This window comes from Chanodichthys erythropterus, chromosome 23, assembly GCF_024489055.1.
Source record: "Chanodichthys erythropterus isolate Z2021 chromosome 23, ASM2448905v1, whole genome shotgun sequence".
Classification (NCBI taxonomy): domain Eukaryota; kingdom Metazoa; phylum Chordata; class Actinopteri; order Cypriniformes; family Xenocyprididae; genus Chanodichthys; species Chanodichthys erythropterus.
In genome coordinates this window covers 12,937,427-12,955,986 of record NC_090243.1, presented here as the reverse complement: position 1 = coordinate 12,955,986, position 18,560 = coordinate 12,937,427, and the positions used below count along the sequence as shown (strand labels likewise).

At 33.9% G+C, this 18,560-nt stretch overlaps 1 protein-coding gene across 2 annotated transcripts; it reads right to left on the bottom strand.

Annotated features, from left to right (window-relative positions):
* Positions 1–594: 594 nt before the first annotated feature.
* On the bottom strand, positions 595–17,649 carry rnpc3 (RNA-binding region (RNP1, RRM) containing 3). 2 transcript variants are annotated; one of them, XM_067377794.1, is made up of 16 exons: positions 17,612–17,649; positions 15,323–15,482; positions 15,193–15,240; positions 14,996–15,105; positions 12,919–13,008; positions 11,016–11,127; positions 10,323–10,391; positions 9,966–10,108; positions 6,417–6,542; positions 6,121–6,275; positions 4,244–4,411; positions 3,843–3,937; positions 1,776–1,834; positions 1,482–1,614; positions 1,224–1,296; positions 595–719 (listed from the first exon to the last, which is right to left on the bottom strand). In XM_067377794.1, exons 2-15 carry the CDS (start codon positions 15,476–15,478, stop codon positions 1,228–1,230), a joined length of 1,533 nt encoding a protein of 510 aa, XP_067233895.1. In that variant the 5' UTR covers positions 15,479–15,482; positions 17,612–17,649; the 3' UTR covers positions 595–719; positions 1,224–1,227. The 2 variants fall into 2 exon arrangements, with proteins under 2 accessions (XP_067233895.1, XP_067233894.1); XM_067377793.1 differs by having other exon boundaries at positions 606–966.
* Positions 17,650–18,560: the final 911 nt, after the last annotated feature.

Genomic DNA, 18,560 nt, shown 5'->3' with positions numbered 1-18,560 from the left:
TCATACATAGGCCTGTTGTTCAGTTGGACTTAAACTTGCAAAAAAAATACCACGGGGGCTGTGGTTGCTTTGTGTGACCGAAATGTTTAAAAGCAGAAAATCTCATGCATTCTTAATGCAATGTCAAGAGCCTCATGACTGATCATAAAATCCAATAACATTTGGAGTCCCTAAAATCAAACCTGGCGCAATGCATCCTGAGAATCTTAGATCTCAGAACTACAGACTAAAGTACAATAAACAAATAACAGCTAATCTTCGAGTCGAGCCAGCCCTGGTCACAGTCTTTCTTGTGTATTGTTTGTGTTTGTCTGAGCTCTGCTGTATTGACAGCACCATCTGTTGCTGTGCTGCTGGAAGATGAGCCGGCTGACTGATAGCGACTTCTAAATTTATTCTCCTTCACTTCAAAGGCACATGTTGTGAGTGCAGAACAATACTGGTACCATTAAACATCAGGATCCGACCTTCTGCAACCTTGAGCGCACAAACAACCCAGATTAATAACAATATTAGATAGAAAAGTATATATAAACAACATTACAATGAGAGGGTCTTGAAATAGGGCAGCAGTTAGAATGAAGATGCCACATGGCAGTATTATTTTTTTCTTTTATTTTACTGTATTGCGAGACATATCAACAAAATCACTTCCTATAAAAAAAATATTACATTAGATGATGATGAACTTCAGCCCAACCGGACTCAACAGCGGCAGTCTGCAATAAAATTGGAGGGAGAATATGTGAATATTAATACTATTTATTTGCGACAATAAATAAATTGTCATATGGCTGAAGCAGAAAAATATTGCTTGACATTTAGAAGAATTCAGGTATTATTACCTATATTTTTTTATATAAAAACAAGCAACTCAAAAACTCTTTTAAAGGATATTTTAAAGGATATGAAGTAAAGATGGAGCTCCCGTAGGCTCATGATTGAGGTAATTTGATGCAACATCATCTTAAATAAATAGAAATGGTAAGTTAACATTTATCTCGTGAAAAAAAAAAATCAAACTTAAAAATCTATAACTTATTATATTCAGTATTATATTATATAATATTAAGTATTATATAATATTATAAATATTATATAATATTCAGTATTATATAATATTACTTATATATTCAGTACATTTTCACCATCCCACTCCAACATACGGACAGCTTGAAAAATAAATATATATAATGTTGGTCTCAAAGTGATCCTTAACCCACCAGTTCAGTGTTTTTTCCCTCCTTTCTTTGGGTCAGCAGACTCCTGTTTAGGTTTTGCAGATCTGGCAAATTGCTGGAGTTTAGGTTAAGGCAAGATGTTATTTGACAGAAAAACATTTGTAATAATAAATCCTAGGTGTAACGAGACAAAAACAGTTGAAAAATTCCAGTTGAAAAACAGCATTTGATTTGTCTCAAGTGGATTTCTAGATGCCTCTTCATCTATGCGTTTCTGTCAGAGTGTTAAGCAAAGGATACCACCACAAGAGGTTTGTCGTTGAGTATATATCCATTGGTTTCCTTTAAGGCCTTCTCCGCGCTTCTCTCGCTGGGGAGTCCGATGAAGGCCTGACCTTTCATCCTCCCTTCTTTCATCAAAACAATATCAAACCTGACGGGAACAAGCACACTTATACATCAGCACATGTTCATGAAGAACTCGCCTTTATTCACCACTCTTGAGAACAGTGTTTGCTTTTCATTGGCTTTGATTGTGATTGGAGGAGTTGAGGCCTCAGACAAGGGCCTGAGGCATGAGACAGTGGTACTTACATGTTTCTCTCCTCCTCTGAGGAGATGTCGATATACCGACCGTAGATGAACTTCAGATCCTGCGGAAAAGATTGAGCTGGGTTATGTATCTGGTACTAAAGTGATAATTTTGAGCATTTCTAGACACATGCTGAAGTGGTGTGTGATCTTAAGAATTTGCTATATGTAGAATACAAATATATATACACACACACACACACACACAGTATATATGGAGTATACTGTAATGATAAAGAGTAGTGATGTTGGTAGCACTTAATTTTACAGTTTACTGTTCTGCATGTACATACCATGTACTTATTATAGTAATAACAATAACTAGGTCCTAACCCTGAACCTACCCTAAACCTAACCTTACCCCATGCAGTTACCCTATATTACAAAGTACTTTCTTAAAGTCCCCCTGTGGTGAAAATCAAACCTTTAATGTTGTTTATATGTCTATGTGGTGTTTTTAATATGCTTTAAAACAAACCATGTGCAAATTAATGTCATCACCATTGCTGAGTATTTTGTCTTTAAAACAGCAGTGATCTAAAGACAGTCTCAAAAACACTGGTGTTTATGACGTCACAAACTACCTTGTAAACAAATCACATCAGCGTGTGATCATCAACGAGTGGATCTCTGTGCTGGTGTGTGTAAGTGGAGGCGGGGGTAATTTGCATATTCATAGAAGCGTGTATACTAAATGAGGCAAGGGTGTAGAGTTACATTCAAGCTATTTTAAGGCATGAAGATACATTTAAAACATTTAAATATGTAATTTTGGTTATTAAAGATGAGTTTTAAGGGATAAAATTGTTGACTGCAGGGGGACTTTAGGTAAGTACAATATAAGTACACATACTGTAAAATAAAGTGTAACGTGATATCAACCACACCAACTAATCAGCAGAAATTTAGCAATCTTGAAATTATTTGCATGCTCACACTTGGTCAGTTAACAAAACATTCATTTTTATACATTTTTTATTCATTGAGGAGTGCCCAGAAAAGCGCTATATAAATGTAAGAAATTCTTATTCTTATTATTATTACATAAATTAATCAATTATCTAGTTATCCAGTAATTGTCCAGTCCAACTTAACCATTAAAAAGATAAATGTAACATATTTGTAAAAAATAAATAAACAAAAAATAAAATATACAATATTAAAAATGTTAAAAATAAAAATTGTTTAAAAAAAATAATATTTATCTATGAATTAATAAATTATCCAGTTATCCAATAATCGTCCATTCCAATTATTAAGATATTTAAATAAATATATATTTTTTCCTTAACAAATAATATTTATTCATAAATAAATTATTCAGTTATCCAGTAACTGTAATTATACAGTCCAACTCATCCACCAATATATAACAGGAACAATCATTTTTATTTTTATTAACTAATTATATATATATATATATATATATATATATATATATATATATATATATATATATATATATATATATATATATATATATATATATATATATATATATATATATATATATATATATTTATTTATTTATATATTTATTTATATATATATATACATATGTTAGTTAATAAAAATGATTGTTCATGTTAGTTCACAGTGCATTAACTACTGTTAACAGATACAACTTTTGATCAATGTATTAGTAAAGAAAAATTAACATTTACTAAGATTAATAAATGCTTTAGAAGTATTGTTCACTGTTAGTTAATGTTAAAGGGATAGTTCACCCAAAAATGAAAATTCTGTCATCATTTACTCACCCTCAAGTTGTTCCAAACCTGTATGAATTTCTTTGTTCTGTTGAACACGAAGGAAGATATTTTGAAGAATGTGGGAAACTGAATGGTTCTGGGGCACCATTGACTAATATAGTATTTTTTTTAGAAGTTTAGAAGTCAATGTTACCCCAAAGCAACCTGGTTACAAGCTTTCTTCAAAATATCTTCCTTTGTGTTCAACAGAACAAAGAAATTTACACAGGTTTGGAGGGTGAGTAAATGATTACAGAATTTTAATTTTTGGGTGAACTATCCCTTTAACTAATGTAATTATAATGGTCCAGATACTTACTTTTTCTTCAACTTGCTTTGCAATATTCTTAACGTAAAGCCTGCATGTTGGTTCTCCGGGTTCGTAATTTTTAAACACAGACATTTTCTTTATCTCTGTAAATGTAAAAGAATCAATAAAAAAATAAATCAATACAACAGACAGACGTACACAATCATGTGAAAAGTTAATCTGAAACAAAGTCGTAAAACGTACGATCAGGAATGACTGACTGACTTAAAATAAATACCAATAGAAAACTAGAAAACATCAAATATTAATTTCCTCTTTAAAGACCGATCGTATTCTTGTGAACACTCAAAGGCAAATTCTTTAGCAGAGCTTCTCAATTCTATTTGATGTTCGGTGTACTACAAAGAAGAAGAGAGAGTGTTTGCGTGCTCAACGTGAGAGTATTTCACCGTCTCTGGAGAGTCTGCCTCTATCTAGCTCTCTCCTAGAGATGAACTCCGAGGGGATGTCCTCATCTTCCTCCCTCTCTTCCTCCTGTCTGGGGGCCTGAGCGCTCGGGTAGATTTTCCCAAACCCTTCTGCAGTTTCCTGAGCGGAAACCTCCTTCTCTGCCGTGTCTAGGAAGAAGTTGCATAAACATAATTAGAGCGTGTTTTGAACTGTCACGGTGCTCAATTTCAATCTGTTTGTGAAAAGCTGCTTGTTGCAGATTTCAATGATGACAAGTGAAAGACAGCACCGAAGTCTTGTGTGAACATGCATCAAAATGACAAGCCTTTGACTCTTCAAAACAAACTCCAAAGCACAGGATTGTTTTCTTGTCATGCACAAAAGCAAAATCAATTCCTGTAATCAATAACAAATGCACGTAAATACAGATAAAGTGGAAAATCCGTGACAGAAGAAAACAGGCAAGTGTATTAATCTCTGAGGGTGACACTAGTGTGTTTGTGTGGGGTCACGCTCCATGGGGTTTCCTTTCAGGTTCTTTCATAGCGCAGTTGGAGATGTCACCTGGCAGTTGGCAGTAAGCCGTAAGCAAACGCGTATGAGGAATTATGGGAAGCAGCGAGGCTACACAAATCCTCTGGAAACTTGTCTGACAGATCTATAGTGCCTAATGTGTACTAGAGCAGGAAGTGCTGATAAGTTCCCTCAGAGAGGAGGATTCCTTTGACGTTTCTCATCATTTAAACATCAGTTGAATGCGAGCATAATAGAAATAACTACCGGCCCCGTGCTAGTTTCTTTTAAAAAGAGGGTTAGGAAAGCTGTATGTCTTTGACTTTGAAAGGTTTCCCATCTCCGTTTTTTTTTGATAATGGAAAACAAACAGGAAGATAAGATCAACAAAAGACCGGGGATCTCAATTTGAGAGCAGAGAATGACTTTTATTTGCTGTGTCTGCGTAGAGTGCCAATATTAAATAATTGCTAAGATGTACTCGCACTGAAAAGTTTAGTGTGTGTTTTATTTTGTTTGATAGTTCCATCGTTCCTGATTCCTGAATTAGGGTTGCACAATATATAGAAATTAAACTGATGTCACGATATGGCTTAGTGCGATTGTCAAATTGCACAGGCTTTGATTTAAAGAAAATCAAGTTTTGAGTGTTGTTTATTTGTCTATGTGGTGTTTTTAATATGCTTTAAGACAAACCATTGTATTAAATTCAAAAGTCAACACCACTGCTGAGTATTTACTCGTTAAAACTGCAGTAAAACAAAGACATTCTGAAAAATGTGGTTTGAAATTGCTAGCGTATGTTGTAACCAATCCCGTCAACATGCGGGCGGGCTTTAGCATCTAGAAGTATGAACATCCACATTATTCAAGTTTTGACCAAACTGTTCCTCCCTAAAAAGATTTTACTTTTTGCCTCATTTTTTTTTCTGTGCAGATGCACTCCCCCCAAAAATCACCCCAATTATTCTAGAATGATTAATTTTTTCCAAAATAGAGCTATTCAAGTAATCTGGTGATATTTTTTCGTATCGCAGAAAAAATGAAATATTGCTATTTTTACAATGTACCATACTGGAATTTTTTTCCAGTATGGTGCAGCCTTATCTCGAATAAAGTTTCAGGGTTATCCTGACACAGGGGAGGGTCTCGGCGCCTCATGGCGAGAGCAGCTCGGCCTGTTGACAGCCCGATACATTAAATCTTCTCTCCAGCTGAGTCACTATTCTCAGGGCTAATTGCTGTGTTAATTGAGCAGGTCCGCTCAGGATGGATGGGTGAACCTGGGGCGCATTCGGTAATGCAGGCGGATAGATAAATGAATGATGGGATGGAAGGAATGGCGGGGGACCTGCAGCCCTACCTTCAGTTGCATCTGCGAATTGCGGCTCTTGATTCTGTCCGGGCCCCTCGAGGATGGTGGACGCCTCAGCCGATATATGGAACTCAATTTTCTTCTGTCCGAGAGTCTGAGGTTGCTCGAACACGTCTGCTGGCTGCAGGGCTGGGCCTGAGGGCCTGAGAGATACAACATTGAGCTATCAGCAAATCTCTTTGTATTCCTGAAGCTGCTCTTTTGAAATTATAAAGCGTTGTTTAGTTTTATTTAATTAATGATAAAGAAGCTTAAGGTTGAGTGAAATGCAGCTGAGAGTTTACCCGTGGGAATCCTGTTTGGGAATAAACAGGAGGTCTTTTAGTTTGGGTTTCTTTCTCTTGGAAGAAGTCTTTGCTCTCAGCGGTCTTTTGCATGGCTGGTTAACAAGGCCCATCAGTCTGATCATCCTTTGTGGAACGCAGGGAAAAGAAGTGCGAAGCTATTAAACATGCATGGCTTTTGAATGCAAGGCAAAACACGGCAATGAAACAAACAAACTGAACACTTTGCAGCTTTCAGCTTCCGCCATTCTGGAGGCTGACAATCTGTCATGAGAAAACGTGCCAAAGCTGGTGATGCATAGTCAAAAATACTACCACATTTATTTTTAGATACCGGACAAGAGATCGCGTTTACATTTTAGACATGTGGCGCGCACAAAATTTTTTAGTAATCTGTCTGTCTGCAGGGGAAATGCAGATTTATTTTATCAGATAATTATTGGTTGATGTTTGATATTAAACATTTAATTGTACATGCTCATTTCTTATATTTTTACATTTAGGACAAATTAGTTCAATTATACATTTCATCATGGAATAATTATACATTACTGTTCAAAAGTTTGGAGTCGGTAAGATTTTTAAATGTTTTGACAGAAGCCTCTGATAGCAAAAAGATTTTGCTTAATTTTTAGCATCATTACTCTTAATAGTCTTCAGTGTCACATGATCCTTCAGAAATCATTCTAATATCCTGATTTGCTGTTCAAGAAAAAAATATTTTTATTATTAGTGTTGAAAACAGTTGTGTTGCTTTATATTTTTGTTGAAACCATGATATATTTGTTTAGGATTCTTTGATTTACAAAAAGTTCAAAAGATCAGCATTTAATCCTTTGTAACATTATAAATGTCTTTACTGTCTTGATCAGTTTAATGCATCCTTGCTGAATAATAGTATGTATTTATTCATGAAAAAAATCTTACTGTCCCCAAAATTTTGAAAGGTAGTTTATATCTAAAAAGATACTGCCCCTTTTAATTTAGCTACAGTATTTTAGCAGTAATTGATGCTCGGTCCGATCCACTTTCAACAGCATTTCTCAGAAATCGCTTGCTGCACCTTTAACTTTAACTAACTCTATAGCTATTAGGATTAGGACAATAGAGCTCCGGAGGTTGACGTCACACAATCTAAACTCCGCCATTTTGGCAGACCATCAGGAGAGCGCTAGAGCAGCTGTAGCATTGGTATCGATAGTGGTCGAACAATAATTTATAACCAGACCATGTTTAGACCTTACAAACCTTACTTTTTTACAACATGGTGGACAGCTGCTGTGCGCCAGGATGCCAGAACGGGCGGGGTAAAGCAAAGGGAAAATCATTTTATCATATTCCTAAGGATCCCGATAGTCGACTGAAATGGTTCACTGCAATAAAACGTGCCAACACCAACACAACAAAACAACAGATGGTTGTATTTGTATTTTTTTGTCTTTTATCTCAGTGCTGTATAAGGGTTTTATGTTTAATAGTAACCCTATAATGACATGAAAGAGTTTAAAATGTGTTAAATAACTGGGCTGATAGGCTATATTTTCAGTATAATGTAACGTTACTAGGCATTACAGGGATCTGCTATGTTTTGCTATGTACATATCTATGTTTTTTTAATTAAAGAGCGCAGTGAACTCCGTTGCCTTGAAACTGATGCTGACGCCATTCATTTCATATTCGCTCCCGGCTGTCCCTGCCTGCCAGCATGGCGGTGTAAACAGAATGGGTCACATGACTGCCGGAGCTCTATACACCGATTCTCGATACAAAGAATCTGTATCAATTCTGATATTTTCCGATGTATTTTAGGGGTGTGACGAGATCTCGTGTCACGAGATCTAGCGAGACTAATATGTGATGAGATTTCTCGTCGAGGCGAAAAGTAGACTCGTGATGTTGCCATGACACAGTGTTAGGATGATTAGGAAAGAATATGCCACCGCTTCGTTTACATTACGCCTCCACTATGGTTTTGCTTTGTATTTAAATAAAAATCATTTAATCGCTCCATATTTACAGTTACATGCGATCATGAAAGTGAAAGTAAACGCGAGCGCGTGTTCAAATCCGATGTCAATACCCCGCATTTTGAAAGCGGCTCCCTGATGAATGCGAATATCTCTCAATATGAAAGCTATTTTAGGCTGGGCAGCGTAGTTGTAACCATCTTTTAGCTCTGTATCAAATAAAAATTTGGTCTTATTTGCATTTTGAATATTGAGAGAGTGTGATTATGGTTGCACTTATTGTAAAGTGTTACCATAAAAACGAATAACAGTTTTCTCTTAATCTTATTAAGCACAAACAATAAGGTTTCATTTGTTAACATTAGTTAATGCACTGTGAACTATCATGAACTAACAATGAATGACTTATTATAATTATTATAAATTATTATAAATATTATAAATATTTTTATGAACATAAACAAAGATTAATAAATACTGTATCAAATATATTGCTCATTGTTAGTTGATGTTGGTTAATACATTAATGTTAATAAATAAGACCTTATTGTAAAGTGTTACCATTTTACTTATACTGTTTTATTTCTGTGATCAGTTTGTGGAAAGGAGTTCAGTTAGGAGGTCAAAAGTTGAAGAAGCTCATAAATCATGTACAGCAAGGTCTGAAGAGACTGAAATCATACAGAAGAGAAGTCAGTCAGTTGAGTTTGTGGCAAAACCTTTTACAGTGTTTGAGTATTGTTGTCTTTTACTGCATATGATAATTCATACTCAGAAAGTAGAACTGAAATGACATTCGTTACAAGATGATTAGTTAAAAAAATACACAAAATACACCTGCAGAATATTTTTTTCTAGTCATGTATTTCGCCATTGAGGATATCTTAAAAATAGTGTGTAAAAATCTTGTCTCGTCTCGTGAACTCAATCTCGAGTCTCGTGAGATACCTGTCTCACGACCTGACCTGTCTCGTCACACCCCTAATGTATTGCGATTCTCTCTCGATTCGATTCTGATCTTAAGTTTTTAACAGCAGATGGCACTACATGCTTTCTCTGATTATTTCCAGGTCCTTTACACACACCACTTAAAATTAAAATAATCATTCATAAAGTTCTAAAAGGTAAAGTGAATTACAAGGGTGTTCACAGTAGGCTGTGTTTACATTAATCTTGCATCATAAAAGCATTCTGAGCCGGGGTGCAAGTATATTTAACCACCTACATGACTCAGCCGAACACACGATCGCTATCTAGCGCTCTTCTTCGTGAGCATTTGAGTGTGCAGTTAAAAACTAGCCTAGGGTGATTTGAGAGAGAAAATATCAGAATCAATCAAGAATCATTGTATCGTAAATCGCGAATCGATGTATTGTCCCAGCCCTAATAGCTATAGCGCCCCTTTTGGAAACACTGAAGAATGCAACACATACTTTGAGACACATTCAACACATACTTTACTACTGATTTTCGAATTAATTTCAGATACATTTCAGAACACAACTTGCTTGCATACACTGCGCTTCAGACTTTATTTTGATTGCACGCATCTACTAATAATGTCAAACCTAATAATGTCTACCTTTCTTTGTCCTCCTCATCTCCACTCTCATACTCGGATTCTTCTTCGCTGCCCGACACCCCCTCCTCGTGCTCTGGCAGAGGAGGGTTCTCTGGGGGGAAGGGTGGGGGCATGGGCGGCAGTGGGCCTGGGGGCATCTCAAACTGAAACGGTGCAGATGAGTGGGTTACACCTTCAAGAAGCTCATCAGTATTAGCGGAGCACTTATATTGATGGGACTCAGTGAAATGCAAAGCACCAGCGATGAGGTTGACTTTTAATTCAGGCGATGCCTGACATTAAACATTCGTCATCATGCTGCTTGAATTGAATTTGAGATAAGATAAACATTTACAAAAGCACATAATACCAACTCACCATAGGCGGACGAGCCGTCACCGGCCCAAATGGGCAGGGGAGGTTCATCTTATTCATCAAGTGAAGAACCTGTGGAGGAACATGTTCATATGATGAAGAAAAGAGTGTGTGTGTGTGTTGTTTCCACACACCTGGTGCTGCATATTTCCTGGACACAAACATTAATTGTGACCCTAGCTCCATATGTATCCCAGATTGCTGTGTGGGAATATATTTAGACTCAGTGATGGCTCTAAAACGGAGCTCTGAGCAACTGATTTAATGTTTTTAAATTGCCAGCCTGTTTCTCAGAAAGCTAGCGCCACCAAAAGGCAGCCCAGGAAATTATATCATGGTATTTCACAAAGCGGTGTGGTGTAGCTTAAGGGAAAATGTTAAATACATCACTCATCCCTCCCACACGAGTGCGATATTAATACCATCAGAATAATTCCCTCCAAATATTGTGGTTTGATGTTTTAGAGACTGGACTTGATTCAAAAAAATCACATTAGTGCCACTCTGAGAGAGCTGAGAGAGAACATTTTCCTGTCTTTTACCTGATATGAACTAAAAACCTAAAAACGGGAGAGAGAGATGCTGGTACACAAGAGGTAATATACGTATACGTATAGATGCGCATGTTTACACATTCCCAACATTAACTGATAAATAAAACAACGTAAAAAAAAATTCTTTGTTGTCTCTACTCACTTGAACGTAGAACTTGGGCACGCTCAGAAGCGTGTGTATAATGTTTGTCAGAATTCCACTTGAAGGAGGAGGGTATAAATATTTCAGTGTTGGATTTGTTTGAAATTTCAACCTGCGGGAGGAAAGAAAAAAAGCATACATGAAAAATGTTCCAGAAATGCTACTCATGACAAAATGCATGAACATAATGGTGAAGCATAAATATAAGAGTGAGGTACAAATATTTGGCTCTGTTTGGTAAATGCCAATCAGTTTATGTCTTTTCTGTAAGAATTTTACACACTCTAAGTAAGTTTGTACCATCATCACTTTTATTACTATTACTCCCCAATACTGAATATTACTATAGTAATTCATTTAGGGCAGGTAATATATAAAATATTCACAATGATTTTGCTGGTGATATAAATATAAGCTTTTAATGTTTTTAAGTTTCATGAAGAGGCCATTAGAGAGGGTTTACCAATCCTTTGCCAGTATGACAGCAGTAAGACAAGAGATTTTAGTAAGATTTTAATTATAATATCTGTACTAATTATAATTAATATCAAATAATTTCATAATAATTATTATTATTAATTATAAATACATTTCATAATAATAATGAGAATTTAAGTGTCTGCAATTAGATAAAATATTATATACATTTATATAAAACATACTATCTATCTAATATATATATATATATATATATATATATATATATATATATATATATATATATATATATATATATATATATATATATATATATATATATATATATATATATATATATATATATATATATATATATATATATATCACAGAGTATACTACAAATAAATTTACAAATAATATATTTGTTTATGTACTTATATATTATTTATATTAAGTACAATATGAATTGTACTTTTTGGAAATTGGAAAAATAATTTTAACTTTTAACTAAATTGGAACAACTAATTTTGTACTTAATATACTTAATACTGTACTTAATAAATATCTTGCATTTAAAGACTGATTTTATACCGTGATCATATTATCCTTACTAATAGTGATATTAAAACACATTTTATGCTTAATATTAAGAAATATACATTGTGCAATAAAGAAGTACTCCAAATAAAGTTTAATTATAATATATCAGTAAGTCTCAAACGATATGTGAGTAAATATGTTAATGGATTTGTAGTATACTTAGTATGAAATTAATGTATTTTAAATACATTTTAGTATTGTTTTTTCTTTCACTAGGTTATATATATCATTTAGCTGTTTAACATGTAAATGGATACTGTGAAAAAATAAGAGTTACCCACAACTCCAACTCAGACATTTTATGATCCTTACTTTGCAATAGACTTCCCTCGCAAGTCAAATGCTTTGAATGTTGAGACTCTTTCAAGCTGAATTTGACTGCGTGTTCTATCATCGAAACGGTCTGCACCTCGTTCAGAGCATCACACCGCTGAAAAACACGCTTATCAAGCACGAGCTGCTCTGGTGGAATTAAATAAATAAAAATCTGTCACGGCTCCGCTCGTTAAGTGAGGCTGAGGTGCGGACTCCTTGTGCAAAATTATATCTTAGCCCACGGTCTCTTTATCAAAGGCCACCTGGTGCCACCACATGGCAAGAGCAGACGGGTTGTCACCGCAGAACAGACACTCTGAGACACGGGCCTGTAATTGGACATGAGACGGATGGTGACAGCCACTCTCCAACTTCCTCTCTCCCTCTTTCTTTATTCGCTAAGGGCACTTCCTACAGAGCTACCAGGGCCTGAACTACTGACACCAGGTGCGGGATGTCAACCGAGAGTGTTAGCCTGTCTAAAATCTCCAGTGACATCATAAACACAGTGGCAGAGGAGGAAGTCAATGAGCTGATCAAACAAATACAGATGCATGTGCACACCCACCCCAGACTGGGAGCAATGCTGTTGTCCACCATTGGAACATTGTGTTGATGTTTTTCCTTCTTCCCCTTTTCAGCTTGAGCACCAGCACCACTGAAACATAAGGAAAAGTATTATGGGGGGTGTTTTATTATAAATATATACTATGCAAAAGTAACGCTACTTATTAAAAGTTACTTTTTCAAATAAGTAATGTAAGTTACTGTGTTTTCCCATTTATTGACTGACAGCTCTCCTGTCTCCATGTTGAGAGAAATCAGGAGTAAGTGCAGAGGCGTCGTGTGCGCATGAAGGCATTTATTCATCTCATATGCTCAAAATGAATAAAAGTGAAAGGCACAGAATACAAAAACCTGCAATAATTAAATGTTAAATAACACAAATATACTTTAAGTATGTAATCTCACTTTATTAACCAATGTCTTTGCTGCCGACTTTCAATGATCCAATTCAACCATATGGCTTTAGATAAACATCACATTTGTGCCCCCCCCCCCCCCACCCTCTATTTTTCTGCAACCCAAAATGGCAGCACAGTTGACAGCTGCGCCCTCTACTGTACAGGTGATTATTTGCATTTGCTTCATCCCAAGGCTTATTCATTGCACTTTTGGTGTGAAAAAGCCTTTACATTCGCCCCCCCCCCCCCAAAATAAAATTAATAATAATAATAATAATAATAATACAAAACAAACAAACAAGCCCAGCCCAGGTGAGAAAAAGTCATTCTAAAGTAATGTAACGCATTACTTTAGTAAAAAGTAATACAATTCATTACTTTTTAGAGCGTAACATGATATTGTAACATTACTTTTAAAAGTAACTTTTCCCAATACTAAATATAAGAGTGTTTCTTCAACTATGGACATTTTTGGTCATGTGACCTTTTAGAAAATAAACTCTCTTAAAACACATGTCAAAAATTAGTTTGTCGACTAACAATATGCAGCAGTGTATATACATACAACATGTATATACATCCAGCTAATTTCAAATTATGAATTGTGTTTAATATGATTCTGTGTTGGAAATAACATTTTTAACATTTTTAGAATAAAACAACAGACTATTTTGTCTTGCTAAAGCTAATTTCATATATATATATATATATATATATATATATATATATATATATTAGCATAAATTTTAAATAAATACAGCTTGATTAGAAAATATATAAAATATATAAATAAAATAAAATATAAATAAAAAATATTTGTTTACAATTTAATTTTTATTACTTTTCTTCACACATCACAAGTCTCTTATTTTATGTCAAATAAACTGACAATGTTGTCGCAACTTTTAATAAAACTTTACAGGCATAAATTAAATTATGTGTATTTTTTGTAAACAATGTATATAATCTTTGTGAATATTAGCAATGTTTTTAAAACACATAAGTCAAATATGTTTGACAGCTTTGCCTGGGACAAGAATAAAGCAAACTTATTAAAAAAAAGGCATTTGAAAAGCAGCCAAAATAAATTATGAAAAAGTGCCAAAAAAAATGTTTTCTAAAAATTATTTAGACATTTTTTATATTTTTTATATATTTTTACTAGTGGGTGCAGGACACTATAGTTTATTTATGTAAGTGAGGATAGCAAAATAAAGTAAACTGTGACATATTATACTCAAAAATTCTTCAAACAGTGGACTACCAGTAAAATTGATACAAATTTGCAACCAAAAATTATTCAGACACTTCGACCTGACCATGTTTTGCTGAAGTGTTTAAGATCATTTTTTTCTGACAGTTTAACTCTGAGATCTTGTCATATTTTATTACCATTTTTTAAACTATAGTGAATAAACTGTATTAATGAATGAAATGTTCAAGGTGTCTGAATTCATTTTGGTTTCACTGTATATAGAACTAAATGAAATATGCTTGTTTAAATCAACCCCTGAGACATAAAAATGCCCAAATTTGAAAAAACATCCTTAAACACAGTACTGATAAAATATAGAAATGGACAGTTATCCAATCAGAGACATGTCTAGACAGCATATATTAGAGGGAGGAAGGAATAGGAATAGCTGAAAGTCTATTGTTATTATTGATTTTGCCATTTACCTGTTAGACACAGGTGGGTCTTTCAAAACAATGACACTGTCTTGATCTTTAGCAAACTCAACCACTAGTGTGTGACCAAGGATTCTCAGCTGATGAAGTCTGTTTAGTGCCTGTGGGTGGAAAGAAACAATTTGGTTTACTAACATGTCAAAACCATCTCTTAAACCACAAGAGAAGCATGTGTATTTTAATTGTACCTTAGAGGCTGAGGTCTCACTGCTGAAAGTCGCAAATGCCATATGCTTCTGCAGACGAAAACACAATCAGATCAGCTGTATTTATTCATTGCATCATTTACCCATTGCAATTTGCAACTCTCATACTTACTAGTGGTCCCTTATCTGACAGCACTCTGACAGCGGAGGCGCCAAAATATTTGAGCAGATCCTCTTTCTCATCTCTGTTGAGTACTCTGGGCAGGTGCCGTACGATGAGGGTTTTGCTTTTCTTTGTTTGAACATCGGCCTCATCCGTCTCTGCCATGATTCTACATTTAAAAACAAACAATTAAGTCCATCAGTAACTTTGTTTGTTTATGATGCAAATGGCATGTGCATCTTTAAAGTGAGCAGAGGGTAAAAGCATGTCTTCATTGTAGTTTAGTGAGTCAAAACCAAGACTCGCTGCTTCTAAAAGTTACAAGTCACTTTAATTTTGATTTCATGTCCACAGCTTTCCTTTAAACTACACACCAAATTAATGTTTTAAAGTCAATATAAATGCATAACATTAAAATTGTGTATGTTCCCAATCTCAAAATAATAAATAATATTAAATGTTTGCTACATATTCGACCAAATAAATATATAAAACAAATTTAAAAAGACATTATTTTATGGCATTTATGCACATTTTCCCAGCAATAAATATATCAATCCTACCCAGACACATTAAAAACAGCAAAACTGAATAATATCTCAACATTATATTATAAAATAATAAAGTATTATTATTTTTGCATTACAGTAATAACAATCATTTTTAAATTAACGAGAACTTATGAGGGAAACATGCATAACTGTCAGTAAAATAATGAGCTTCAAAAGTTTCATAACATTCATCCAGACCGGAATTACCTTCATTATTATATATTAAAATGTATATACACTACCAGTCAAAAGTTTGGAAACATTACTATTTTTAATGTTTTTGAACAAAGTCTCTTATGCTCATTAAGGCTGCATTTATTACATAATAAATACAGAAAAAAGTAATATTGTGAAATATTATTAAAATTTAAAAATATGTTTTTCTATTGTAATATACTTTAAAATATAATTTATTTCTATGATGCAAAGCTGAATTTTCAGCATCATTACTCCAGTCTTCAGTGTCACAGGGCAATCATTGTAATATGCTGATTTGATACTCAGTTATTATCAATGTTGAAAACAGTTGTGTTGCTTAATATTTTTTTTGGAAACTGTGATACTTTTTTCAGGATTCATTGATAAATAAAAGGTTAAAAAGAACAGCATTTATTCAAAATATAAATCTTTTCTAACAATATAAATCTTTACTATCACGTTTTATCAATTTAACACATTCGTGCTGAATAAAAGCATTAATTTCTTTCAAAAAAAAAAAGAAAGAAAAAAAATGTACTGACCCCAAACCTTTGAACGGTAGTGAATATTGTTACAAATGATTTCTATTTTAAATAAATGCTGATATTTTTCAACTTTTTATTCATCAGAGAATCCTGAAAAAGTATCACAGGTTATAAAATAATATTAAGCAGCACAACTGTTTCCAACATTGATAATAAATCAGCACATTCAAATGATCTCTGAAGGATCATGTGACACTGAAGACTGGAGTAATGATGCTGAAAATTCAGCTTTGCATCACAGAAATAAATTATATTTTAAAGTATATTAAAATAGAAAACCATGATTTTAAATTGTAATAATTTTTCACAATATTTTTTTTTTTTTTCTGTATTTATTATGAAATATATATATATATATATATATATATATATATATATATATATATATACACTACCAGTCAAAAGTTTTGCAAAAATTACTATTTTTTAATTTTCAACATATTTTTTTATTTATATATATATATATATATATATATATATATATATATATATATATATATATATATATATATATGGTTTAATTCATTTTATTCATTTTAGTTCTTTTCAATACTATGACAGATTTTTTTTTTTCATGTCATTAAAACTGCAGCGTATCTGTCCGGAACTGAATTTAAGTATCTATTGTTGTTCAGGGGGAATGAAGTTCTGGAAACACAGTATCTGCACAGGCTAATCTCATATCTCATAACTTGCCCTTATCAAAGACTGAAGCACACGTTGAATTTGAAAGCAGTACGTTAAAAAGACTAACAGGCTTAAGATTTTGTTCGTAAGTAAACAGTTTCAAAATTAGCAAATGCTGAGAGGATTTGTTGTGAAGTGAGCCTGACAAAACATTAGCATCAACAGCAACAGAGCTCCAGTACAGATGAACGAGCACTTACGGTTAAAAAAAAAAACTATAAATAAAGCAATGCGCTAATAAAGAAATATAGACGAGCATAAAGATATTAAACGACACATATGATGGGTTAAGAGCGAGAGATATGAGACACACATACCCGATTCAAATTCACCCTGTTCCGCACTAATGTTGTGGGCGTGTCAAAAATGAGGTCAAGGAAATCTGATACCTGATTGGTTGTTCGAGGGTCATTTCCTTCACTGATTGGTGCGCACTGCACATCAATCACAAACGGTCAAATTTCAGAAAACATTTTTTTGGGGGGGACCAGGAGATGGCACTGCTGGTAACGAAATTAATCAGTATCAGCATTTGGTCAAAGTTTTTTCAGTATTTATTCTTAACTTTCAGACAGTGTTAATCATCAAATTCTAAATTATATGAGCTGTTTTTATTTATTTATTTTCACTAGATTCAATGGTTGAGCTTGATGAATGCTGTCAATGTGTATGTGTGTCAGTGTGCCAAACACAATCTGACTTTTATAAGTGTTAATATCTTCATTTATAAGTGTTAATACCTTTTATAATTATTTATAAGTGTTAATATCTTTTTTTCTGTAATGCTCATACTATGTGGAGATCAGACAAATGTGTGTATGGCTGGCATATGACCAAGCCAAATCTTTGCCTCCCTTCCTCCTTCCTAGTCATACTGCCCCTCTGTCTCCTGAGTCCCACTTATTCAGGATTTTTTTTTTTTTTCCCATGACACCCCTTTTTCACATTTTTTAAAAATCCATATTCAATGAGCTTGAAAGATAAATGGATCGTGTGGTAAGTTGGCAACAGTTTATATTTGCTTAGGGTGGCTTCGTGATTGCAGATCTGGATTGGTTGTCACCATTGTGTCTTATAAATACAAATTCCTTGCTGAATTCCAGTCCCATGTCCCATTAGTCTTTCATATTTGAGTAATGAAAGGTAGTTGCTGCAACTTTATTAGTATATAATTTCAAACTCGATGACAGCCTTTTATAAGTTTGTGCCATACTCTGGGAACAATCACAGAGAAGTGACCCTGGTTTATGGGCAAACTGGAGATCA